Source organism: Bos grunniens, chromosome 2 (genome assembly GCF_055505025.1).
Source record: "Bos grunniens cultivar Pamir isolate PY7600 chromosome 2, Bosgru_T2T1.0, whole genome shotgun sequence".
NCBI lineage: Eukaryota > Metazoa > Chordata > Mammalia > Artiodactyla > Bovidae > Bos > Bos grunniens.
Window position 1 is genome coordinate 113,161,800 of NC_141166.1, and position 27,187 is coordinate 113,188,986.

The 27,187-nt window shown below is 40.2% G+C and overlaps 1 protein-coding gene and 1 pseudogene across 11 annotated transcripts in view; both read left to right on the forward strand.

Moving 5' to 3' along the window:
- The window catches only part of RAPGEF4 (Rap guanine nucleotide exchange factor 4), a 334,437-nt gene that overhangs the window by 190,104 nt on the left and 117,146 nt on the right, over positions 1–27,187 (forward strand). Inside the window, exon 1 of one of the 10 annotated variants that reach the window (XM_086358530.1) lies at positions 5,355–6,561. The exons of the other annotated variants lie outside the window; for them this stretch is intronic. Coding sequence (XP_086214656.1) covers positions 6,517–6,561 — 45 coding nt within the window. The 5' untranslated portion in view covers positions 5,355–6,516. Of the gene's footprint in view, positions 1–5,354; positions 6,562–27,187 lie in introns of those variants that run through there. 10 annotated transcript variants of the gene reach the window in all.
- LOC147378557 (cytochrome c oxidase subunit 5B, mitochondrial pseudogene) lies at positions 12,670–13,181 on the forward strand (annotated as a pseudogene). Its single transcript, XR_015147807.1, has one exon. The product of XR_015147807.1 is annotated as a cytochrome c oxidase subunit 5B, mitochondrial pseudogene (transcript).

The following is a 27,187-nucleotide window of genomic DNA, read 5'->3' on the forward strand; positions in this document are numbered from 1 at the left end:
GGATTGGGGGCAGGAGGAGAAGGGGACAACAGAGGATGAGATGGCTGGATGGCATCACCAACTCCATGGCATGAGTCTGAGTGAACTCCGGGAGTTGGTGATGGACAGGGAGGCCTGGTGTGCTGCGATTCATGGGGTCTCAAAGAGTCGGACACGACTGAGCGACTGAACTGAGCTGAACTGAGTAAGCATCCAGAACTTATCAGGACACCTTGGCCAGAGTTCACAGCTTTGCCCTAGGAGCCATGTCTCTCTGTTCTAAGGTGAGAATGGTTTAACCAGCACTGTCACACACTGAAGCAATACACATATGACTAGCTCAGGGTGCGACGCTCTACACAGGAGAGCAAACCAACCAAATGCTGAAAACAGGAAATCCCAAGCTGCTCATTTTCATTCTGAGGGACAAGTTGCTTATCACCAAAGTGAAAACTAGATTTAGCAGTATCGCTGACCCCAAACTATGAATTGTGCAGTGTGTAAATACTCATTCCTTAGCTAGCCTATTAGAAAGCAGAGCTCAGTGAGCAAAGACTGACTTTGCACCACCTCTGGGGAAAAACAGCCTCTTAATGTCCAAGGTGCCAAGGACAACTTCAGTTCTTGGTCTCTGAAGAAATGTTTGTGTTTGTGAGTTATGTATTTTATGGGGCAGGAGGCCATTGCTCAATTTCTTTCTGCTGCTTATTCCATCTCTTCCTCTCCTCACATAAAAGCTGGTCCATGCTTTTCTCTCTCTCTCTCTGTCTAGCTTCTGCAGTGGTATCCTAATTGAATTTTTTTTTCTCTTTTTAAATTTTATTGGAATAGAGTTGATTTACAATGCTGTGTTAGTTTCCGGTGTGCATCAAAGTGATTCAGTTATACATATATTCCTTCTTCTCAGATTCTTTTCTATTAGAGATTATCACAGAATATAGAGTTCCCTATATACAGGGAACGATGCAGTGTGCAGTAGAGTAGGTCCTTGTTGGTTACCTATCTTATTTCCAGTAGCTGTGTGTGTGTTCATGCCTAGCTCCTGGTTTATCCCTCTCCCACCATGTTTGTCTCCCTATGTGTAAACATAAGTTTGTTTTTGATATCTATAAGTCTGTTTCTATTTCTGATTGAGTTTTTAAGATGATGTATTGATGTCCTTCCTCTGCAGAGTAAATGGTTAATGCAGGGAACTCTCTGATGATCTGATCTTCTGCTGTCAGTTAAGCCATGTGTTTGTAACCTCTGAATGTTCTCCCCAGTGCTCACAGGACTGGCTTGCTGTGAGTTTGCTTGATCAAAGGGTATCTTTTAGGATGTATTGAGGTGATGGTTCCTTATATATTTTAGACTTACTTTTGTAGTATTATGAATGATATTTGGTGACTGATTCAGTGCTCTCATGTTAGTGTGTCTACATTTTTATGGAGCAGAGCTTTTGAATGCTGCAGTCATGCTAATGGTTTCCTAGGGCTGCCACTGAGTTACACCATGTAACCCTGCTTTGAATATGTTCTCAGTCTTTTCTGTAATCAGAATTTGACCTGAGCGAGATATCACAGAGAACCTGAGACGTGTTTAATGGTTGAAAGTAATAATCATTAAAGAATAAATAAATATCATAAAAGAAATGATATTCGCTAGTCTCTCCAGCCGCTAGCCCCTGCCTGCTCTCCCTTTAACAAATGGCACGGCCTTGAGGGGAGGCTGCTTGGTGTTGGCTGTGCTGCTGAGAATTAGTTCCACTCTCTGCCGGGCAAGGAACATGATGTCATGTTGATAGTTAAGACACTACACTGCTGATTCCAGAGTTATGGGTGAGTACATCGCTGTCTTCAGAAATATTTTATCCTATGCTGCAGGCAATTATATTCATCACCAGTGAAGTGAAGTGAAATCCATCAGTTGTATCCAACTCTTTGTGACCCCATGGACTGTAGCCTACCAGGCTCCTCCATCCATAGGATTTTCCAGGCAAGAGTACTGGAGTGGGCTGCCATTTCCTTCTCCAGGGGATCTTCCTGACCCAGGGATCGGACCCAGGGATCGAACCCGGATCTCCCACATTGTAGGCAGACGCTTTACCCTAGTAACTGGGTGCTAATAGCGTGCTATCTCAATTGACTATGAGACTAAAATATATATAGTATCATTTGTTTGGTGTACTTGAATTGTTATTGTCCTTGTTTTGACAAACTGAAATCAAATTATTTGCAAATTATGTCTTAGGTTTAGGAAAGAAAATTGTAGTATTATCAGATTGGATAAACTAATCTAATGATTACTGATCATTTAGAATTTGGATTCTTTTCTAATAGTTATTTGGTGTCAAACATGTTCCCCTGAGTTGATAATATTAAAATACTCTATAGTTCTCTTTCAGTTATTTTAGTTCAGTCACTCAGTCATGTCTGACTCTTTGCGACCCCATGGACTGCAGCATGCCAGGCTTCCTTGTCCATCACAAACTCCCAGAGCTTACTCAGACTTATGTCCATAGAGTTGGTGATGCCATCCTCTGTCATTCCCTTCTCCTCCTGCCCTCAATCTTTCCCAGCATCAGGATCTTTTCAAATGAGTCAGTTCTTCGCATCAGGTGGCCAAAGTATTGGAGTTTCAGCATCAGCGTCAGTCCTTCCAATGAATATTCAGGACTGATTTCCTTTAGCATGGACTGGTTGGATCTCCTTGCAGTCCAAGGGACTCTCAAGAGTCTTCTCCAGCACCACAGTTCAAAAGCATCAATTCTTCAGTGCTCAGCTCTCTTCACAGTCCAACTCTCACATCCATACATGACCACTGGAAAAAATATAGCCTTGACTAGACGGACCTTTCTTGGCAAAGTAGTGTCTCTGCTTTTTAATATGCTATCTAGGTTGGTCATAACTTTCCTTCCAAGGAGTAAGCGTCTTTTAATTTCATGGCTGCAGTCACCATCTGCAGTGATTTTGGAGTCCAAGAAAATAAAGTCTGTTACTGTTTCCATTGTTTCTCCATCTATTTGCCTTGGAGTGATGGGGCCAGATGCCATGATCTTAGTTTTTTGAATGTTGAGTTTTAAACCAACTTTTTCATTCTCCTCTTTCACTTTCATCAAGAGGCTCTTTAGTTCTTCTTTGCTTTCTGGCATGAGGGTGGTGTCATCTGCATATCTGAGATTATTGATATTTCTCCTGGCAATCTTGATTCCAGCTTGTGCTTCATCCAGCCCAGCATTTCTCATGATGTACTCTGCATATAAGTTAAATAAGCAGGGTGACAATATACAGCCTTGACGTACTCCTTTCCCAATTTGGAACCAGTCTGTTGTTCCATGTCCAGTTCTGTTGTTTCTTGACCTGCATACAAATTTCTCAAGAGGCAGATCCGGTGGGCTGGTATTCCCATCTCTTTCAGAATTTTCCACAGTTTATTGTGATCCACACAATCAAAGGCTTTGGCATAGTCAATAAAGCAGAAGTAGGTGTTTTTCTGGAACTCTCTTGCATTTTCCATGATCCAGTGGATGTTGGCAATTTGATCTCTGGTTCCTCTGCCTTTTCTAAATCCATCTTGAACGTCTGGAAGTTCACGGTTCATGTACTGTTGAAGCCTGGATTGGAGAAGTTTGAGCATTACTTTGCTGTCATGTGAGATGAGTGCAATCGTGTGGTAGTTTGAACATTCTTTGGCATTGCCTTTCTTTGGGATTGGAATGAAAACTGACCTTTTCCAGTCCTGTGGCCACTGCTGAGTTTTCCAGGTTCGCTGGCATATTGAGTGCAGCACTTTCACAGCATCACCTTTTAGGATTTGAAATAGCTCAACTGAAATTCCATCACCTCCACTAGCTTTGTTCATAATAATGCTTCCTAGACCCCGCTTGACTTCACATTCCAGGATGTATGGCTCTAGGTGAGTGATCACACCATCATGGTTATCTGGGTCATGAAGATCTTTTTTGTGTAGTTCTTCTGTGTATTCTTGCCACCTCTTCTTAATATCTTCTGCTTCTGTTTGGTCCATACCGTTTCTGTCCTTTATTGTGCCCATCTTTGCATGAAATGTTCCCTTGGTATCTCTAATTTTCTTCAAGAGATCTCTAGTCTTTCCCATTGTGTTGTTTTCCTCTATTTCTTTGATCTCCCAACAATCCTTTTGCTCTGGGTATCTGGGAATCACCATTTTATCTATGAGGAAACTGAGGGTCATGTTCTGAGGGTCATAGTTCTCCTTACCTTTAGATAAAATTACACTACAGATGTACATATATACACATGTGTACACTTACAGACATGTACAGAGGTATTATAAACTTATGTTTAACAATTTGCATTCTTTAGAATTCCTTGAAAAGAAAATTGTAAACCACTTTAGTAATATGATCTGGCTTTGTTCAGAATTCTGATTTCCAGTTTCTATAAATGTGTAGATTCTCTTCGACTTTGTTTTATTTTCTGTTTTCCTTCAGTCAAAGAATGATTCAGAAATTCCCACAGAATGCCATCTAATTGTTTGAAAACCTTTCATTGAATGCATATGGATTGATCCATCCCAAGCCCCACGTGGGGCTCTGAAAATAAAGTGTGGCACCTCAGTGAGCTGCAGATGGATGGAGGCGGCATGTGAACACAGCAAGCACAGGGCCGTGCTGTGGGCACACGTGGTTGGGCGGGTGTAGCGTGAGGGCATGGCCTCAGAGGCTTGAGTCAAGTCCAGCTCTGCTGCTCACTAATCAAGTGAAGGTGGCTATGTCAGTTCATAAGCTTTTACTCCTCGGTTTCCCATTTACAGAGTAGGAGTTATAGCAGTGTAGGAGTAGTAGATGCAAGGCAGGGAGCTTCCTGGAAGACTAGTGAAATGACACAAGCGAAGCCCTCCACCGCTAAGTTCTCTCAGGAGACACCAGGGGTCAGTGGGGTTCCCAGAAGGGGAGGGCTCAGGGCAGGCCTCCTGGAGGAGGAGGAAAAGCCTTCATGCCCTCTTGGTGGAAAGTAGATGTTGCCCCTGTAGAAGGGAAAGAAGAACGTGGCATGAACAAAGGAAGAGAGTACCAGAACTTTTCAGAATCTTTTAAAATAAAAAACTTTTCATTATTTCAGACTCTCATTTGCTAGGAGACCTTGCAAAGTTGTCAGTATCTGGCTTCTAAGCTTCAGGCATTTCAGGGTTCCAACAAAGCACCATATTTTTTCCCGTAAAGGTTGGTCTCTTTTAAATGTAGTTGGGGAATCAGCTTGAATTCCCCCCTATTTGTCCCTCCCAATATCATGCCTTCCTTTTAGAAATGACAGATCTAGAGCTGGTGCCTTTGAAGCCTATTGTTCACTCTGATCTCCAGCTCCGTTTTTGCTATAATTGCCCAGTCAGTGCTCTCTGATTTCTGTGGTTCTCCTTTGTTTTTTTTTTCCCCCCTCTTCTCTTGAATGAATCACTCTACAAAGCTTTCTATTGAATTTTGACCTCTTTTTCCTTTTCCGGTTGTCAAGGTCACTTTAAATTTCATTCCAGTTCTCCTAAGTGCCAGCCACCCCCACCCAATTGGGTATCATTGTCAAGTTTAATAAGAATGCTTTTGATTCCATATTCAAGGCATTAATCAACATGTTAAATCTAGCAGCATTCAGCAGAGGACCTAACCTTGTGAAATTTAATTTGGTTTCTGCTAATTTATTTGCATACATTATAAAATTACCCCATCCGAACATGAAAAAGAAACTTAGGAAAGCATACCATGAAAATAACTAATAAAACAGGTGCAAAGTCATTAAATTTGCTTGCGTCTTGCTTTCTACTTACTTATAGTTTGACAGAAAAGGAAGGGGAGAATTTTATTTGTCTCAGAAGACACTAGTATGACTGGATTCAATACTTGTTCATTGTTATAATCTGTGCCCTCAGAGGTATACTGACTTCTGTCCCTGACACTTAATAACCAGCAAGACTGAACAAGTCTTAGGTATATGACCCTCAGTTTCCTCATCGATAAAATGGTGATTCCCTGACACCCACAGCAAAAGGATTGTTGGGAGATCAAAAAAGATAACTCAGGGGGAGAATTCCCAAACTTGACCACTGCCTGCAAATATAAAACATTACATCAAGCTTTCCTGAAACTTCATTCTAAATGAGATGAGACCCTTGTTCGTAACCTCAGCCTGGGGACATTATCCTAGCGTGGGAATCATTGAGGTTGTCCAGTGGTTTCTAGTTTGGGAGGAGACTGGGTCTGAGAAGCCTTATGAAGGTGCTCTTGCATCCTGGTAGGACTTGGTCCAGTGCTTAATTCTGGGAAGACAGCAGGATGCCAAACGAAAAGTCGTTCATCTTAATGTCCTTATAACTTGGCTTAGCCAGGAGAAGGAACAATTCCCAAGTCACACCAAGCACTGATTTAGTGCTGTAATTTGATAGCCCAATCCCAAACAAAGTGAGGAAACCACACCCGAAGTTGACTGCAAAGATGAATAGGGTAGAGAGTAAGCGCTATAAGAGAGTAGAGAGTAAGACGATAAGCTGAAGAAGGCGCCTGGATTGTTTTGGGGCCCAGAGAGAATTATGGATGTCATCATGGCAGTCTACCCAGCACCTTCCAGTTTTAGGGTATGTGAGCTTTTTAATATTATGTTTAGCCAGTTCTTCTATTTAAATTGTCAAAAGATAACAATGTACAACCACCTAGAAAAAGAATTTGTAACATATTGCAAAAATGGCACTATCATTCAACAAGATATTCTTTTTACTGAAACAGGTATTGATCCCTCCCCTCATATGCACCTGTCCCCACTCCCCAGGTTCATATTTTGTGTGTTTTCTGTCTTTTTCTCTCTGTGCTCTCTGGTACATTCAGAAAACACTTGGGCTCCCTCTGGTGGCCATTCCAATGTTTCTGCCTGTTTAACTTTATAGCTGAAGGTTTAGTTAACATGGCACAAAACGTGTGGATGAAAATGGAAATATTGACAGTAAATGTTATTTTCTTTTGTAAGATGACTTGGAACTTGGGAACCTCCAATTAGCCAAAATATCCAACTCATTCATTCATCCATTCATTCACACATGTCTTCCAGTCTAATATGTTGTCCATAGTTTCACTTTTCTAAATGAAGGGGTATCTGGTCTGCAAGTCCTTAGAAAGACATTGAGTTCCAATTCTGTAAGTCAAACAGAGTTTCCGAAGAAGTGATTGTATTGACTAGCATGCTTTTATAGAATGATGGCTGTATTTTAACTCAGAGTTGAGAAAGATTTTGTTGCTTACTTTAAAAATATATGAATAAACTCTTCTTTAACAGTTGTCAGTGTTGTACTATTTCTTTTTCTCTTTTCAATCATATACCCGTTCTATTTACCCCATATAATTTTATCCTATTGTAATGAATCTTTGTCCAGGCCTGTTTACTTTTTAATAATGCCCATATTAGTCAATAAACAGATTTAGCTACACTAACAAAGACCCAAACATAAGTAAGTGAAGTGAGTGAAGTCGCTCAGTCGTGTCTGACTCTTTGCGACCCCATGGACTGTAGCCCACCAGGCTCCTCCGTCCATGGGGCCCAAACGTAACAGTGTCTAAAACAGAAGGTAATTTTCCCTCTTGTTAAGTGTCAAAATGTGAGCTGTCCAGGATTCACGTTGCGCCTGCATGTTGTAATGTACTTTTGTGACTGAAAGTCTCTGTTGATCGTCCTCTGTACTTTGATGTATCAAAAATAAGTATATAAGTTTAAATCTTGGTGTTTTAAAATTTCTAATGACCGTAAGTCTCCTTTAAAATGTTTCTTTTCAATGTAGTAATAATAGTAGTAGACAATTGCTGAAACAAAATAAATATTTTATATATTTTTAGAAATCATTATTAAATATTAAAGTAAATTATAACTGGAAATGCATTAATGAATGATGGGTGCTTCCTAAAAATGAATTTGTTATCTATAGGCAGCAAGGGGTTAACATCAATTCTACTCCACTTCTTGGTTTTTAGATATGTAAACATAAATAAGCAGAGGGAATGGAAATAGTTTTAAATAGCAATGTCACTAAATTCTTTGACTCCTAGGCAGCTAGCGTGGTACCTCATGGAGAAAGAGATATATTGTGGTTACACTGGAGGTTGTAGCAAGTGTGGCATTCTGGGTAGATTTTGAAAATGGAGTCAGATTTTCTAATGAGTTAAAAGTGAAGTGAGAGAGGAGGGGAGAAGTCAGGGATGACTTCAGGGTTCTTGGCCCCACCTCGCAGAAGGATGCAGCTCAAACAACTAAGAAAGGAAAGACTGAAGATGAAGTGAATTTGGAGACCTAGTTTGAAGGTCACTATATTAGACAGTATGCAGGAATGAGGTGTGATTAGGCTTTTGTACTATACCCCTATCCAGTCAACAGTTAATGATAATAAATATTAGAGAGTGATAATCAGATTTGATTTGGGGTATTTATACTGAGTAGCATATGCCTAGGGCATGAATAAAGTTAGAATGTATCTGAAGAATGAAAAATAGGACAAAAATAAGCAAGAATTGTATTAGGGTTGGCTCTCCCCACCCCTGTTGTATTTTGTAGATTTTTAAGAGAATTTGTGTTTGTGAGCAAATTTTGTATATAACTGCAGGTATTACCTTTCAAACAGAAGGTTAATAACAGATTGATTTATGGAATATTTTCAAGTAGAAATAGTAAATGAATCAAGCTAACAAAGTGTGACTTAATTGACATCCTCAGGGACCCACTTTAATGAATAGGTAGAGGGATATTATTTGTAACTTAGCTCACAAATTATTTCTATATGATTTAAATGGCTGTGACCTGCTTGAAACAATTTGTTAATTAGTTTAATCATTCTCTTTATAGTTTCTTATATTACTAAATGGGCTAACAGCCCCCTTTTTCTTAACTAAATTAATTTTTCTAGCCTAGCCACAAATTTCCAATTAAGTTTGAGGGAATGAAGTAATTCCATAATAGGGGCAAAATGATCATATTTAATTCTTTTAAAATCAACACTTATTAAGTGCCTACTCTGTGCCACGCAGATACATACTTTGATTCTGGAGATAAAGTCCAATAAAACCAATTCTTGACCTCAAAGAGCAAACAGCCTAACAGTTTAAACTGCCTAGGACACAGATGAGTAAAGGAATAATTATATCAGAATGTAGTACTGAGAGAGATTGGAGTTAAGTACCAAAATAATGCACAGGTTGTAAGAACCATGTCCCTTGAACCCAAAGGATTTCTGTGAAAGTTTCATTATTTACCACTGTGAATGTTTTCCTTCCTAATAGAATACAGTTACTAAGTTACTGTATAACTTGAGACTATGGAGGATACAGGCGGTAGGAACCCATTTTAAGCCACTTTAAAAGTAAAGTCCACAGGAATAGCAGGTATGGCACTGACCTCAGGATAACAGAAGCCAGAGACTGCTTCCACTTCTCCTCAAGCCTGAAAACATGGCCACCAAGAATTCCTGGGGTTTCCCCAGCAGTTGCTGTTAGAAAACCTTGGGGAAGGACACGGACATGTGATCCCTCTACCCCAATATTGAGTCAGTGTGGGTGAGATACCACTGTGGGCTCAGCTCTGACCATGGGGATGTCTGTGCGTGGAAGAACGGGGGACAGGAAATAGTAGCTGTTCACTATCCCACCCAAGTGAGCACATTCAGCTGACTGCTAGAAAAAAAATCAGCCCCCTTCCTCTGGTGTACTCAGATAACATCATAATGCAATCAATACCTCATTTGAGGGTTAGTCTTCATCCCTTGTTTATGAAGAAATAGGACAGAAGCAGTTATGAGAATAATGTTGACATTACATTTTGCAATAGCTTTGATTGCAGGAAGCATTGTGCTTTAGAAATTCCATGCATTCCATTCAGTCAGAGTCGTAATTTCTTTTTCACTGTCTTCTTAACATGTATGATGTGGAAATTAACAGGATTTGATCTTGTTAAGTCTTTTGAGATACTTCGGTGTGGGTTCTGAGCCAGTAGATGATAGTGGCAATCCTATTTGTCCTAGGATATTACAGGAATTCTTCTTTATCTATTTCATTCTAAGTCTTTAGAGTCTGTGAGCCAAATTTACATTCAGATGAGTCATTGAAGCTTATATTGTGTGCCTAAAAGGAAATGTTTATGCCGAGAGTCTAAGATGAAGTCTAGCAAGACAGTGAATTTTTAAAATCATGGTTATCTTTCCCTGATCATGAATGTAATAGTGCTTATTTTGAATATTTGGAAACATAAAACTGGTTTTTAAAATCTCCTATAAATGCCACCACCCAGAGCTCCAAGTGTTTCTATATTTAATACATAGTAACAAAATTTTGTTTACACTGTATATATAGTTTCATGTCTTTTTTCAGTGAAGTTTTTTAAAGGACTTTAATATTGTCTCAACAATATTACAGAATGAATTTCCTCTGAAATATTGTTTTTTCAAACAGCTATCTATATCTTGTAAAAGTTAGTATTCACGTCATCCCCTTCCCATTTTTTGGAATTATTTTTGGTTACATTGCTGTTCTTCATTTCTGATGTTCTAAGTTTCTGACTGGTATCATTTCCTTTCTGACTGAAGAACTTCCTCTAGAAATTCTTGTAAGACACATCTGCTGGCTACAAATCTGCTAACATTTTTCTTCATTTGAAATGTCTTTCCATTACCTTCATTCCTACAGGATATTTTAAAGGATAGAGAATTATGACTTGACAGCTTTTTTTAGCATTTTTTATGAACCAGTATTCATTCATTCATTCATTCACAAAAGAGTCCGAAGTGCAGTACTTGGATGCAATCTCAAAAATGACAGAATGACTTCTGTTCGTTTCCAAGGCAAACCATTCAATATCACAGTAATCCAAGTCTATGCCCCAACCAACGCTGAAGAAGCTGAAGTTGAACCATTCTATGAAGATCTACAAGACCTTTTAGAACTAACACCCCAAAAAGATGTCCTTTTCATTATAGGGGACTGGAATGCAAAGGTAGGAAGTCAAGAAACACCTGGAGTAACAGGCAAATTTGGCCTTGGAATATGGAATGAAGCAGGGCAAAGACTAATAGAGTTTTGCCAAGAGAACGCACTGGTCATAGCAACACCCTGTTCCAACAACCCAAGACTCTACACATGGACATCACCAGATGGTCAACACCGAAATCAGATTGATTATGTTCTTTGCAGCCAAAGATGAAGAAGCTCTATACAGTCAGCAAAAACAAGACCGGGAGCTGACTGTGGCTCAGATCATGAACCCCTTATTGCCAAATTCAGACTGAAATTGAAGAAAGTGGGGAAAACCACTAGACCATTCAGGTATGACCTAAATCAAGTCCCTTATTATTATACAGTGGAAGTGAGAAATAGATTCAAGGGACTAGATCTGATAGATAGAGTGCCTGATGAACTATGGACGGAGGTTCGTGACATTGTACAGGAGACAGGGATCAAGACCATCCCCATGGAAAAGAAATGCAAAAAAAGCAAAATGGCTGTCTGGGGAGGCCTTACAATAGCTGTGAAAAGAAGAGAAGCAAAAAGCAAAGGAGAAAAGGAAAGATATAAGCATCTGAATGCAGAGTTCCAAAGAATAGCAAGAAGAGATAAAAAAGCCTTCTTCAGCGATCATTGCAAAGAAATAGAGGAAAACAATAGAATGGGAAAGACTAGAGATCTCTTCAAGAAAATTAGAGATACCAAGGGAACATATCATGCAAAGATGGGCTCGATAAAGGACAGAAATGGTATGGACCTAACAGAAGCAGAAGATATTAAGAAAAGGTGGCAAGAATACACAGAAGAACTGTACAAAAATGATCTTCACAACCAAGATAATCAGGATGGTGTGATCACTCACCTAGAGCCAGACATCCTGGAATGTGAAGTCAAGTGGGCCTTTGAAAGCATCACTATGAACAAAGCTAGTGGAGGTGGTGGAATTCCAGTTGAACTATTTCAAATCCTGAAAGATGATGCTGTGAAAGTGCTGCACTCAATATGCCAGCAAATTTGGAAAACTCAGCAGTGGCCACAGGACTGGAAAAGGTCAGTTTTCATTCCAATCCCAAAGGAAGGCAATGCCAAAGAATGCTCAAACTACTACACAATTGCACTCATCTCACACGCTAGTAAAGTAATGCTCAAAATTCTCCAAGCCAGGCTTCAGCAGTATGTGAACTGTGAACTTCCAGATGTTCAAGCTGGATTTAGAAAAGGCAGAGGAACCAGAGATCAAATTGCCAACATCCACTGGATCATGGGAAAAGGAAGAGAGTTCCAGAAAAACATCTATTTCTGCTTTATTGACTATACCAAAGCCTTTGTGTAGATCACAATAAACTGTGGAAAATTCTTCAAAAGATGGGAATACCAGCCCACCTGACCTGCCTCTTGAGAAACCTATATGCAGGTCAGGAAGCAACAGTTAGAACTGGACATGGAACAACAGACTGGTTCCAAATAGGAAAAGGAGTACGTCAAGGCTGTATACTGTCACACTGCTTATTTAACTTATATGCAGAGTACATCATGAGAAATGCTGGGCTGGAAGAAGCATAAGCTGGAATCAAGATTGCCGGGAGAAATATCAATAACCTCAGATATGCAGATGACACCACCCTTCTGGCAGAAAGTGAAGAGGAACTCAAAAGCCTCTTGATGAAAGTGAAAGAGGAGAGTGAAAAAAGTTGGCTTAAAGCTCAACATTCAGAAAACAAAGATCGGTGATGGCATCAAGGTTACTCCGTGGAGCTGGAGCTTTGGCCTCCCAGGCCCTGAGGGCCCGGGGTCCAAATGGAGTCTCTGTGGTGCGCTCTATGGCGTCTGGACGTGGTGTTCCTACTGATGAAGAGCAGGCGACTGGGCTAGAGAGGGAGGTCATGCTGGCTGCTCGCAAGGGACAGGACCCATACAATATACTTGCCCCAAAGGCAACCTCAGGTACCAAGGATGACCCTAATTTAGTGCCCTCCATCACCAACAAGCGGATAGTGGGCTGCATCTGTGAAGAAGACAACAGTACTGTCATCTGGTTCTGGCTGCACAAAGGCGAGGCCCAGCGATGCCCCAGCTGTGGAACCCATTACAAGCTGGTGCCACACCAGCTGGCCCACTGAGCCATTGCACTAATGCACTCAGAATATGATGTGGAATTTATTCTTTCCAGTAAAGACTAGCTATTACATTGGCTTCTCAAAAAAAAAAAAGAAAGAAAGAAAACAAAGATCATGGCATCCGGTCCCATCACTTCATGGGAAGTAGATAGAGAAACAGTGGAAACAGTGTCAGACTTTATTTTGGGGGGCTCTAATATATCTGCAGATGGTGATTGCAGCCATGAAATTAAAAGACGCTTACTCCTTGGAAGAAAAGTTATGACCAACCTAGATAGCATATTCAAAAGCAGAGATATTACTTTGCCAACAAAGGTCCGTCTAGTCAAGGCTATGGTTTTTCCAGTGGTCACGTATGAGTGCGAGAGTTGGACTGTGAACAAAGCTGAGCGCCAAAGAATTGATGCTTTTGAACTGTGGTGTTGGAGAAGACTCTTGAAAGTCCCATGGACTGCAAGGAGGTCCAACCAGTCCATTCTGAAGGAGATCAGTCCTGGGTGTTCATTGGAAGGAATGATGCTGAAGCTGAAACTCCAGTACTTTGGCCACCTCATTCGAAGAGTTGACTCATTGGAAAAGACTCTGATGCTGAGAGGGATTGGGGGCAGGAGGAGAAGGGGATGACAGAGGATGAGATGGCTGGATGGCATCACTGACTCGATGGACATGAGTTTGAGTGAACTCTGGGTGTTGGCGATGGACAGGGAGGCCTGGCGTGCTGCTATTTATGGGGTCGCAAAGAGTCAGACAGGACTGAGCAACTGAACTGAACTGATTGATTCATTATCATTAATGAAAGTCCATTGTTTATTCAAACTCCCTTTGTTTTTACATAGTACCCTTTTCTGTTCCTACATCCATCCCTTCTAGGATATCACTTCATCTTTAGTGGTCCTGCTTCCTTAGGCTCCTTGGCCGTTCCAGTTTCTCAGAAAAGTCTTTGAAGTGCTGGCAAGTTTAAAGCATACTGGTCAATTATTTAGACGGATATTCCTCAGTTGTGATTTGTTTGATTATTTTTTTCAAAATCAAGCTCAGATTATAGGTTTTCAGGGAAAAAACCAGAGATAGATCATTTTTATCACACTGTATCAAGAATACATACTATTAAGGCAATTTACCATTGTTAATGTTGACTTTGATTATCCGGTTAAGGTAGTATTTAACATTTCTCCACTATAAAGTCATCCCTTTTCCATACTGAACTCTTTGGGGGAAAGTCACTATGCACAGACCACACTTGAGAAGGGAGTTATGTTCTACCTCCTTGATAGCAGGTATCAACATACATCATTTGGAATTTTTCCATATGAAGTATTCTCTCTTCTACTACATTTATGTATTTATTCAATTATTTTTCAGATCAGCATGAACTCATGGGTATGTATATTTTGGGTTATAACCCAGAATCACTATATTTATTTTATTGGTCACATTGTTCCAGCATTGACCACTAGTAGCTCTTTAAGTTGGCCCCTGTGTTTCTTTGACATATTCTATCACTGTATTTTGTTTTATGTTTTTGGACACTTTCTGACACAGCTAGATGCTTTTATATTCCCTGTCCCCATCTTAGCAAGAGCTGTTTTGCCAAGGATTCTTGGTTTCTTTTATTGAAGACTAGTATTAGAAGCCAAGATTTGGGTGGTAGATGTCCTTGTTACTACTGGGATTATCGGGATGTTAACTGTTTCTAAGGCGGGCTTCCCAAGTGACACAGTGGTAAAGAATCCACCTGCCAGTGCACAAGACTCAGGAGACTGAGGTTTGATCCTTGGATCAGGAAGATCTCCTGGAGGAGGAAATGGCAACCCACTCCAGTGTTCTTGCCTGGAAGATTCCATGGACAGAGGAACCTGGCAGGCTACAGTCCATGGCGTCACAAAGAGTTGGACACAGCTGAGCTCCTGAGCACACACACATTTCTTCTAAGCCTTCTCAGCTGAAAGAGCAAGTAAATATATGTGAGTGTACCAGCCATGCATAATCTATATCTATAAATATACATATATATACACACACACACCCCTATCTGTATCTATACTTAGCTAAGTATGAATTCATACTGATTTATCTAATTGTTAATCCATTACTAAATGGGTCATTTAGCCTTTCTCCTTGCTTTTCTGAAAGATCCCACTCTAATAGTGATAAATTTGACTTGTACCATCTGAAAGTGAAAGTCATTCAGTTATGTCCAACTATGGGCTTCAGCAGTATGTGAACCGTGGACTTCCTGATGTTCAAGCTGGTTTTAGAAAAGGCAGAGGAACCAGAGATCAAATTGCCAACATCCGCTGGATCATGGAAAAAGCAAGAGAGTTCCAGAAAAACATCTATTTCTGCTTTATTGACTATGCCAAAGCTTTTGACTGTGTGGATCACAATAAACCGTGGAAAATTCTTCAAGAGATGGGGATACCAGACCACCTGACCTGCCTCTTGAGAAATTTGTATGCAAGTCAGGAAGCAACAGTTAGAACTGGACATGGAACAACAGACTGGTCCCAAATAGGAAAAGGAGTTCGTCAAGGCTGTATATTGTCATCCTGTTTATTTAACTTATATGCAGAGAATATCATGAGAAATGTTGGACTGGAAGAAATACAAGCTGGAATCAAGATTGCCGGGAGAAATATCAATAACCTCAGATATGCAGATGACACCACCATTATGGCAGAAAGTGAAGAGGAACTAAAAAGCCTCTTGATGAAAGTCAAAGAGGAGAGTGAAAAAGTTGGCTTAAAGCTCAACATTCAGAAAACAAAGATCATGGCATCCGGTCCCACCACTTCATGGGAAATAGATGGGGAAACAGTGGAAACAGTGTCAGACTTTATTTTTCTGGGCTCCAGAATCACTGTGGATGGTGACTGCAGCCATGAAATTAAAAGACGCTTACTCCTTGGAAGGAAAGTTATGACCAACCTAGATAGCATATTCAAAAGCAGAGACATTACTTTGCCAACGAAGGTTTGTCTAGTCAAGGCTATGGTTTTTCCTGTGGTCATGTATGGATGTGAGAGTTGGACTGTGAAGAAGGCTGAGCGCCGAAGAATTGATGCTTTTGAACTGTGGTGTTGGAGAAGACTCTTGAGAGTCCCTTGGACTGCAAGGAGATCCAACCAGTCCATTCTGAAGGAGATCAGCCCTGGGATTTCTTTGGAAGGAATGATGCTAAAGCTGAAACTCCAGTACTTTGGCCACCTCATACAAAGAGTTGATTCATTGGAAAAGACCCTGATGCTGGGAGGGATTGGGGGCAGGAGAAGAAGGGGACGACAGAGGATGAGATGGCTGGATGGCATCACTGACTCGATGGATGTGAGTCTGAGTGAACTCCGGGAGTTGGTGATGGACAGGGAGGCCTGGCATGCTGTGATTCATGGGGTCACAAAGAGTCGGACACGACTGAGCAAGTGATCTGATCTGATCTGATTTGTGACCCCATGGACTATAGTCCATGGAATTCTCCAGGCCATAATACTAGAGTGGGTAGAAATTCCCTTCTCCAGCGGATCTTCCCAACCCAGTGATTGAACCCAGATTTACCCACATTGCAGGCAGATTCTTTACCAGCTGAGCCACAAAGGAAGCCCAAGAATACTGGAATGGATAGTCTATCCCTTTTCCAGTGGGTCTTCCTGACCCAGGAATCGAACTGGGGTCTCCTACATTGTAGGCAGATTCTTTACTAACTGAGCTGTCAGGAAAGCCCTGTACCATTTGCCATCTATTTAATTTTCTAATTCCAGCATACCTGTGTAGTGGTTTTGATTACCTGTACCCATATGTTATAAGAGGAAGGAATAGATGCAGCAAAACCTATAAAACAAAAGATTTTGACATTTTTGAGGGGAGGGCATTCTGAGCAATTGGAACAAGAAGGAGAATGGAAAATGAGGCTGGAGAGGTAGGCAGGGGAAAATTATGAAGAGCCTTTAGAATAATGTTAAGAAGTTTGGCTTCATTCCAGGAAGAATGGGAAATTATTGAAGGGTTTTACGTAGAAAAGCAATATGATCAGATTGACTTTGTAAAAAAAAAATCAGTCTTACTTCAGAGAGAAAAAGGACAAGGACATTACCCATAGAAGGCAGGATAGAATGGTGGTTAACTAGAGGATTCCTATACCAAAGCTGCCACCTGCCAGCCATGTGACCCAAGATAAGAGGCTTAACCTTCTGTAAGCCTCAATTTCCTCACCTGTGAAATAGAAATAATCAGTTCAGTTCAGTTCAGTCACTCAGTTGTGTTCGACTCTTTGCAACCCCATGGACTGCAGCACGCCAGGTCTCCCTGTCCATCACCAACCCCAAGAGTACTCAAACTCATGTCCATTGAGTCGGTGATGCCATCCAACCATCTCATCTTCTGTCGTCCCCTTCTCCTCCCACCTTCGATCTTTCCCAGCATCAAGGTCTTTTCCAATGAGTCCATTCTTCACATCAGGTGGCCAAAGTATTGGAGTTTCAGCTTCAACATCAGTCCTTCCAATGAATATTCAGGACTGATTTCCTTTAGGATGGACTGGTTGCATCTCCTTGCAGTCCAAGGGACTCTCAAGAGTCTTCTCCAACACCACAGTTCAATAGCATCAATTCTTTGACACTGAGTTTTCTTTATGGTCCAACTGTCACACCCATACATGACTTCTGGAAAAATCATAGCTTTGACTAGACAACCTTTGTTGGCGATGTAATGTCTCTGCTTTTTAATATGCTGTCTAGGTTGGTCATAACTTTCCTTCCAAGGAGTAAGCATCTTTTAATTTCATGGCTGCAGTCACCATCTGCAGTGATTTTGGTGCCCCCAAAAATAAAGTCTGCCACTGTTTCCACTGTTTCCCCATCTATTTGCCATGAAGTGATGGGACCAGATGCCATGATCTTAGTTTTCTGAATGCTGAGTTTTAAGCCAACTTTTTCACTCTCCTCTTTCACTTTCATCAAGAGACTCTTTAGTTCCTATTCGCTTTCTGCCATAAGGGTGGTGTCATCTGCATATCTGAAGTTATTGATATTTCTCCCAGCAATATTGATTCCAGCTTGTGCTTCATCCAGCCCAGCATTTCTCATGATGTACTCTGCATATAAGTTAAATAAGCAAGGTGACAATATAATAATGGGAATAATACAAGTACCTCATCAAAGCAGTAACATCCTATCCTCATCAAATACAACTTTGGTAAGATAATCCATGTGAGTGAGTGAGTGTTCACTCAGTCATGTCCAACTGTTTGTGACGCCATGCACAGTAGCCCACCAGGCTCCTCTGTCCATGGGATTCTCCAGGCAAAAATACTGGAGTGGGTTGCCATTTCCACCACTTAGCATATGTGTTAGTTGCTCAGTCATGTCCAACTTTTTACGACCCCATGGACTGTAGCCCACCCAGCTCCTCTGTCCGTGGAACTTTCAGGCAAGAATACTGAAGGGGATTGCCATTTCCTTCTCCACGGAATCTTTCCAATCCAGGGATTGACCCTTGGTCTCCTGCATTGCAAGCAGATTCTTTAGCATCTGAGCCACCAAGAAGTCATATCATACTTAATAAATATTTGTTCTTATCTTCTCCTGAGCCCAAAATAGTCCCTTATAGGGTGAATCTGCAAAGCTTCCTTCCTCCTCTTCTTTTCTGGAATCCTATTCTGAAACACCTTTAACCTATGAGATGAGGAAAGAAGCAAACAACTTCTCCCATCCAGCAACCCAAGACAGGGAAACCACTTTCACCGCCTTGTCCTTCACTCCAGTATGTGTGTGCCTGTATATCCTGAGAACAGTTTTTATATGAACTATGTAGTCTCAAGGTTTTCTGTGCTCTTTATCTTCATAAAGATTCCCATGTGCTCCTTCTTTAAAAACACGCTAAGATTTCTGAGGTTTAAACTCCTAATGATAAAATAGTTCTCAAAGTGGCTACTTAAATCAGAAAAAGCAATGATGTTACCAGTTGGTAACAGACCATTTATTTATGGTGTTTTCAGGCATAGTGAATCATTCAGAGCATTTTACTTGCAAAGTTTTGAAATAAGATAATTTAATACAAAGAATAAATCACATGGAGAAGTATTTCCCTCACTTTTGGCCCAAACATATGAATATCTGAAGCTGTCCCCTTCCTCTTCTTCTCTGTTTCTGGTACTTCACCCACATCTGGGGCTTCACGGGTGGTGCTGGTGAGAAAGAATCCACTTGCCAATGCAGGAAACATAAGAGATGTGGATTTGATCTCTGGGTTGGGAAGATCCCCTGGAGGAGGAAATGGCAATCACTCCAGTATTCTTGCCTGAAGAATCCCATGGACAGAGGAGCCTGGTGGGCTACTGTGCATGGCGTCACAAAGAGTCTGAAACCCTCATCTGCATCCTGCAGGGAACCCCGTTGTGTAAAAAGAATAAAACTTTTGGTTCTTAAAATCTCTTTCAGATTTTAAACTGTAAGACACTAGCATATTAAAGTTTACTCTATTTGGAAAGGCGATTTACTTTAAAATGCAGCTTATTGTTTCTTTAGTTTTTAAGCTGCACAAGACAGAGGGTTGTAGCGTTTCCAATGCCAGATAGATGTAGAGACAAGAAAAGAGGGAAGCGGTGGAGTTTGTCTTGGGTGGGTGCCCAAAGCAGTCTGTGTCACCACTATATCAGGTCGTGACTACCTGCCCACCCTTAGGCTATTTCATGGCTGCAAACCCAACCCTTCTAGAATCTGGAACCTCATGTAATTGAAGCAAATGGGAACAAGATACTTGGTGCTTTCTCTCAAAACAGCCAGTTAATCACTAAATCTTATAATGATTAACCCCAGTCCAGCTGAAAGCTTTAATCAAGGGGCTGTTGGAGCTTTGTGATACACAGCCAAACATTTCTGCTTTCTTGAAGAGATATTGTGAAAATCTGTCCTGAGGGTGAGCAGTAATCCTCATCTTATACCTCCCCCAAAAATTTATGTCCACAGTTTAAGTTTCTAGTCAATAAAAGAACACAATAACATTTGATTCCTTCTCCTTGTATTTGCAGATGTTTCAAGTATTTCTAAAGCCTTTCAAATTACTTTGAATAAAAAACCATAACCCTGAGGTAGAAATGCCAGGTTTCTAAAGTATGCTTAAGCCTCCATCGGCTTATTATACCTCCAGTAATAGTAAGGTTTTAAATTTGAGGTTTTTCTTTCTCTTCTTATGCACACTCTAGAAAATTAGAAAAATACAGAGAGGGGAAGAAAGAAAAATGTAAGTGCAATCAAATTTTTTAAAGTTTAATATATCACGCTATTTATTTCTTTGACCTTTTAAGATACACCGTTTGCATATCTAATTAAAAACATCATCTGCATTAGAGCAACTTGATTTTAAAAAAAGGCCGTGTTTGGGGAACCTGGTTTATGAGCCAGATGTGAGACGAGCTGGGTATCTTATATAGTATGTTACTTTTCTGCCTGGTTTTCATATTTTATATGATATGCCTTTTAGGCCTTTGATTATTTTTGTTTTGATGAACTTTGTAAAGGCTTAACGGGCTTGTTGAAAACATTAATAGGTGTTTGCTGTTATAGGAGTTTTGCATAACAAAGACTAACCATATTGCCACTCTATGCTCTTGCCCTGTACTGGTGCCAAGATTGTGTATTTTGTAGCTTTAGTGTACTAGGTTGTTTGAGGTTTAAAAAAAAAAAACAACTTTTAAAATTTCCAATCAATATAGATAAATACACCTACACACAGAAGACTGTATAAAAGTCAATTGAGTGCACAATTTCCATTTCAAGGAGTAGGACAAAGAACTCTTTTTCTCAAGGTAATTATCTTACCTTTCCCAACTGGGAGTTGCTATGTTATTAAAATAATGGCTTAAGGCATTTTGCAAAGCATGTATTTTGAACCTGGCTAAATGTATTTGTGTTTTCCTGTTGGAAATTCTTTGTCTTAACTGATTAATTTGTTCTACATTAATATTTATTAGTCTTAAGACAGAAGCCAACAGCTACATTCAAGAGGCCAAAGATAGATCATTTTTCTAAAGTTTATCCAGAAGAAATGTCCTATCCAAAGTTACCTTCAATGCAGGCTTCATAATTTATCAGTTTGTGGCAGGAACCAGAATCTGTGACTTAGGTATTCTACTTCTGGGAGTTGATTCTGAGAAAATAAATATGAGTAAGGGGAACTTTTAACCTAAATTCATAGCATATTTATATTAGAATCTTACTAAAAACAATATAAAGATGAAATGACAGGAGAACCATTAAATTATGCTATGTGCATTTAATGGAATGTTTCCATAATAGTTACAAAGAGTTTGCAGTAAGATGTGAAGTTGTTTATGGTTTAATATTATGTTAGAAGATATAGAATTTTATCTAGGGTATGATTGAGTTAAAAATAAAAGCAAACCCACACTTAAACAAAAGAGATTAATATGAATATTCTAAAATGCTACTCATAGTTATCTTTGAGTAGTGGTTTGTATGATTAACATTTTTCTACAGTCCAGTGAACTTGTGTTATTTTGTAATTTAAAAAAAGATGAAAAAGGTAAAAACCATTAACTCGGTGTATGATTTTACTGCAGTTGATAATCTGACATTTCAATGTCTTTACCTAAGTCTATAGTATCTTCACATGTAGCATCTTGCTGCACTTTCTTCCAACTTCTCCAGCTCCAGTTTTCTGCTGCAGCCTGGTTAGGGCACTCAAGCATTCAAGAATACCTTGAATTCTGCTCTATGATTTTTGGCTTCAGCCTACAGTGCCATTCTGCTCCCTGTCCATCCATCAAATCCTCCTAAAAACTTCATTCAAATCCTGCTGCCTTTGGAGAGGCTTCCCTGAGTCACCCAGGGCAGCTGTGGCCCTCTGTCTCTATAAAATACCTATGCAAATGGGGTTCAGCTAACTCTGACTTTCATCCATTTGTGCCCCTTGAGGATTGCCCCAGGCATGCCTCTGACTTTGTGAATCCCACCTGCTAATTTCTTCGTGCTGACACTGGCCGGTGACACATGCGTAAGGATGACCTGGAAAAGTATATGTGTTTCCTGACTGTTAACTTAAGGAAAATCCTTTGTACAAATGGGACCTAGTTAAACTTAGAAGCTTTTGCACAGCAAAGGTTTCCTTGACAAAACAAAAAGACAACCTACTGATTCGGAGAAAATATGATATAACCACTAATGGGTTAATATGCAGTATGTATGGATAACTCATATAACTCAATATCAAAAAGGAAACAACCCAATTAAAAAATGAGCAGACCTGAATAGATGTTTTTTTGCAAAGAAGACATGCAGACGGTCAAGTTCAGTTCAGTTAGTTCAGTTCAGTTACTCAGTTGCGTCCGACTCTTTGTGACCCCATGGACTGCAGCACACCAGGTCTCCCTGTCCATCACCAACTCCCGGAGCTTACTCAAACTCATGTCGATCAAGTCGGTGATGCCATCCAACCATCTCATCTTCTGTCGTCCCCTTCTCCTTCCACCTTCAATCTTTCCCAGCATCAGGGTCTGTTCCAGTGAGTCCATTCTTCGCATCAGGTGGCCAAAGTATTGGAGTTTCAGCTTCAGCATCAGTCCTTCCAATGAATACTCAGGACTGATTTCCTTTAGGATGGACTGGTTGGATCTCCTTGCAGTCCAAGGGATTCTCAAGAGTCTTCTCCAACACCACAGTTCAAAAGCATCAATTCTTCAACACTCAAGCTTTCTTTATGGTCCAACTGTCACACCCATACATGACTACTGGAAAAATCATAGCTTTGACTAGACAACCTTTGTTGGCAACGTAATGTCTGTGCTTTTTAGTATGCTGTCTAGGTTGGTCATAACTTTTCCTTCCAAGGAGCAAGCATCTTTTAATTTCATGGTTGCAGTCACCATCTGCAGTGATTTTGGTGCCCCCAAAAATAAAGTCTGCCACTGTTTCCCCATCTATTTGCCATGAAGTGATGGGACCAGATGCCATGATCTTAGTTTTCTGAATGTTGAGTTTTAAGCCAACTTTTTCATTCTCCTCTTTCACTTTCATCAAGAGACTCTTTAGTTCCTATTCGCTTTCTGCCATAAGGGTGGTGTCATCTGCATATCTGAGGTTATTGATATTTCTCCCAGCAATCTTGATTCTAGCTTGTGCTTCTTCCAGCGCATGCTTCATCCAACCCAGCATTTCTCATGATGTACTCCGCATATAAGTTAAATAAGCAGGGTGACAATATACAGCCTTGACGTGCTCCTTTCCCTATTTGGAGCCAGTCTGTTGTTCCATGTCCAGTTCTAACTGTTGCTTCTTGACCCGCGTACAGGTTTCTCAGATACAGATGGCCAGGAGGCACATGGAAAGATACTCAACATCACTAACCATCCGAAAAATGCAAACCAAAACCACTATGAAATATAACCTCACACCTGTCAAAATGGCTCTCATCAAAAAGAACACAAATAACATGTGGTAAGGGTGTAGAGAAAAGGGAACCCTTGTGTACCCTGCTGGTAGGAATGTAAATTTATGCGACAACTGTGGAAAACACTACGGAGGTATCTCAAAAAGCTAAAAATAGAACCACCATATGACCCAGCAACTCCATCCCTGCATATATATCCAAAAAAGCAAAATACTAATTCCAAAAGATACATGTACACTTATGTTCATAGCATCATTATTTACAATTACCAAGAGTGATCTCCCAGAAAAAGGTATGCTTTGCCTGATATAGCTAGTATTTAAATCAAATAGCTGTGAAAACATTACTTTTATGCTGACTTGCTGTAATACTCTCTTTGTTTTGATTTTTCATGTATTTACATACCTTTGAGGCAATAATGGTGTCTTAAGTGGTGGAGACTTGACATTTGCAGTCAGTATTCCAGACTGTTCCAGAATCACTAAATGAACGAATCTGTCTAAAGGTGCTAGGTGGTCTAGGCTCACTCTTTAGCCAAGTCTTGAAGGCCGCCCTCGCTAGAGGTTGCTGGTGCTAACATTTTTGCCAGGTGCTTTCCATGCGTACAAACGTATTATGCATTCTCTTTTTTCCTTTGAGTCAGCCTTACAGGAGATTTAAGGGTTACAGACTGCTCTGTGTCAGGATCATAAAGGACTAGATGCCACTGAAATGCTGTTTCAGAATTCCGAGGTCTCCTTTACTTCTTTTCTATGTATAATGGAAGGTTGGTAAATATTTTCCTGATTTTTTTATAACTTTATTTTTATTTATCTTTTGGCTGTGCTGGGTTTCTGTTGCTGTGCGGGCTTTTCTCCAGTTGTGATGAGCAGGGGCTCTTCTCTGGTTGTGGTGTGCGGGCTTCTCACTGTGGTGGCTTCTCCTGTTGCGGATCATGGGCTCTGGAGTGAGTGGGATTCAGTAGTTGCGGTCTATGGACACTGCAGCACAGGTTCAGTAGTTGTGGCACATGGCTCAGTTGCCCCACAGCATGTGGGATCTTCCCGGACTGTGGATCGAACCTGTGTCTTCTGTATTGGCAGGTGGATTCTTTACCAGTGAGCCACCAGGGAAGCCCCTATTTTTTTTTTAATGAAATTAAGTTATTTTCTTACTCTAAAACAGGTGTTTTCTTCTAACTTTTTTTTGAAAGTTAGCATATACATTTTTTAAAAATGCATGTCATTTAATTCAATACATTTTCACAAACACACCCAGGTAAGCAGTACTCAAATCAAGAAACAGAACATCACCACCACCCCAGAAGGAAGCTCCTGTTTCCTTCTAGCCACTCCTCCAACTAAAGATAATCTGTCTTTATACTTTAAGTAGATGAAATCACCTGGTAATACCTTCCATATCCAGCTTCTTTCCTTTAATATTGTGTTTGTGAGGTTTGTCCACCTGCAGTGCCAGAGACCCAGGTTCAGTCCCTGCATTGGGAAGATCCCCTGGAGGAGGAAGTGACAACCCACTCCAGTACTCTTGCCTGGAAAATCCCATGGATGGAGGAGCCTGGCAGGCTACAGTCCATGGGGTCGCAAAGAGTCAGACACAACTGAGCGACTCCACTTTCTTTTCTTTGTGAGGTTTATACACATTATTGTATGCAGTTGTAAATTGTTTCTTTTCATTCCATTATGGGAATGTGCTACAATCTGTTGTCTATTCTGTGGTTGGTAAGCTATTGTGAACGGCTGTGCTCTGAACATTTAGTGTATGCCTCTTGGTGAATATATGTACATATTTCTTTTGGGCTTTTGTCTCGCAGTGGATTTCTGGAGTATTAGGAATATACATTTTTATATTTAGGATATGTGAGTGGACTTCTGAAAGTCTGTTAACTATATGTAGAATTTTGGATGTATGTATGTGGATCTTGGAGGTTCCATCACTTGTATGAAATTTTCATAAGTGCCTAAAAACATTCAGAAATACTTAACAATACAGGGAAAACTAAAAACTGATCTTGCGTCTATCAAGAGCAAAATGAGGAAGCCAAGATGACAAAGAAGGATGGTTTCATGTGTCTAGGACAATCTGCTTTCAAGAACTTCCTTGATCTAAAGGAAATACAAAAATGTCAACTTTAAATTAATGTTTCTCCCTTCCGATCTTAAAATACAGTTTTACAGATATGAACTGAAAAGAATTGTTATTCTTGGGAAGGAAGAAGAAAAAGTAAAATAGTCCACAAATTATCAGCTAACATCCAATAAACTTAGCCTTTCTGTATCTAACCATGAAGAGTAAAACTGAAATTTCAGAAATGAAAAGGGGAAAATTCTTCCCATTCTTTTAATATCACAGCCAAGTAAAAGCACCTCAGAGATTTCTCCACATAATAAATAAATATGTAATGCATAATTTCTGTAAACAAAGCACTATGGGGATTCTGAGATAACAACACAATTTTTTATTTTAAGGAGCTTGTCTTGCACTTGGGGAAAAATAATGTAAATAACTGTGGTACAGCCATTGAAAAATTTGCAATAATGGGAATTTAGGAGATGCAGAGGGGCCCAAAGGTCAACTCAGGACATAATTGATGTCTGTAGGGAATGTGATCCATAGATCTCTCAAATCAAGAAATTCAGAAATACCCTTACCTGATCACTGATCTTCCCAAATGGTTCTTTTTTACTTATTTATTTTGGCTGTACTGGGTCTTCGTTGCTGCTCGCAGTCTAGTTGTGGGGAATGGGGAAGGGGGGCTTCTCGTGTTGCAGAGCACGGGCTCAGTAGTTGTAGCACACAAGCTTAGTTACTCCACGGCATGTGGAATCGTCCCAGATCAGGGGTCGAACCCATGTCACCTGCATTGGAAGGCAGATTCTTATCCACTGTACAACCAGGAAAGTGCCCTAATGGTTCTTTGAATCATTTAATTTAATGTTCTGATTATGAATCTTTAAAGCACCCAGATGAGAAAAATCACCTCTAGTGGACTGATTCAAGTAGTCTTTATAACTTCCCAGATTGTATCAGAGGGTGTCTCTCTAATTCGGTCAATCTCATTTTTAAACATTTTGTAGCCCAAACCTAACACACTTTTCCACACTGAGCATCACTCAGCAGACTAATCCCCTTTGAATTCTAATGAATCAGCTTAGCACAGCACAAAGGACATTCTCAAATGTCTGTGGAATAAGTTGATATTTACTCATGTTTTTATTCAAACTAGAATTATATAACATGATAGTTCATTATATTATAGGTTGCTGTGTATATGTATGTTATTATAAGTGTATGATTATGTTACATAATTTTGAGGATTAATCTCTACCAAATGGGCTTGCAAAGAGTTATTTTTAAAAATACTTCCAAATTTTAAGAGATGGGAACTTTGCCTTTCTTTCAGAATATATAAGATAGCTGTAATCTTGATTATATGTTACATAAGTGTGCATGTTTATATTTACAAATCTGTTCCCTACACTTAGATTCTAACAACCCTGGTTGGTAGCCATTTCTCTTTTTTGGGGTAGGGTGGGAATGTGAACTTCAGGGTTTTTCAAAGTCTGGGTTTTAGAAGTCCAGTCCTACAATTAAAACCCAAGTATGTGACCCACACTGCCTCTCTGCAGAATCCATCTTTTGGTGAGGGTAGCAGGGGAGAGGCTGGGTTTGGGGTGAGCGGTGGCAGAGTTTCTGGCATCCACCCTGTGTACTCTGTGAG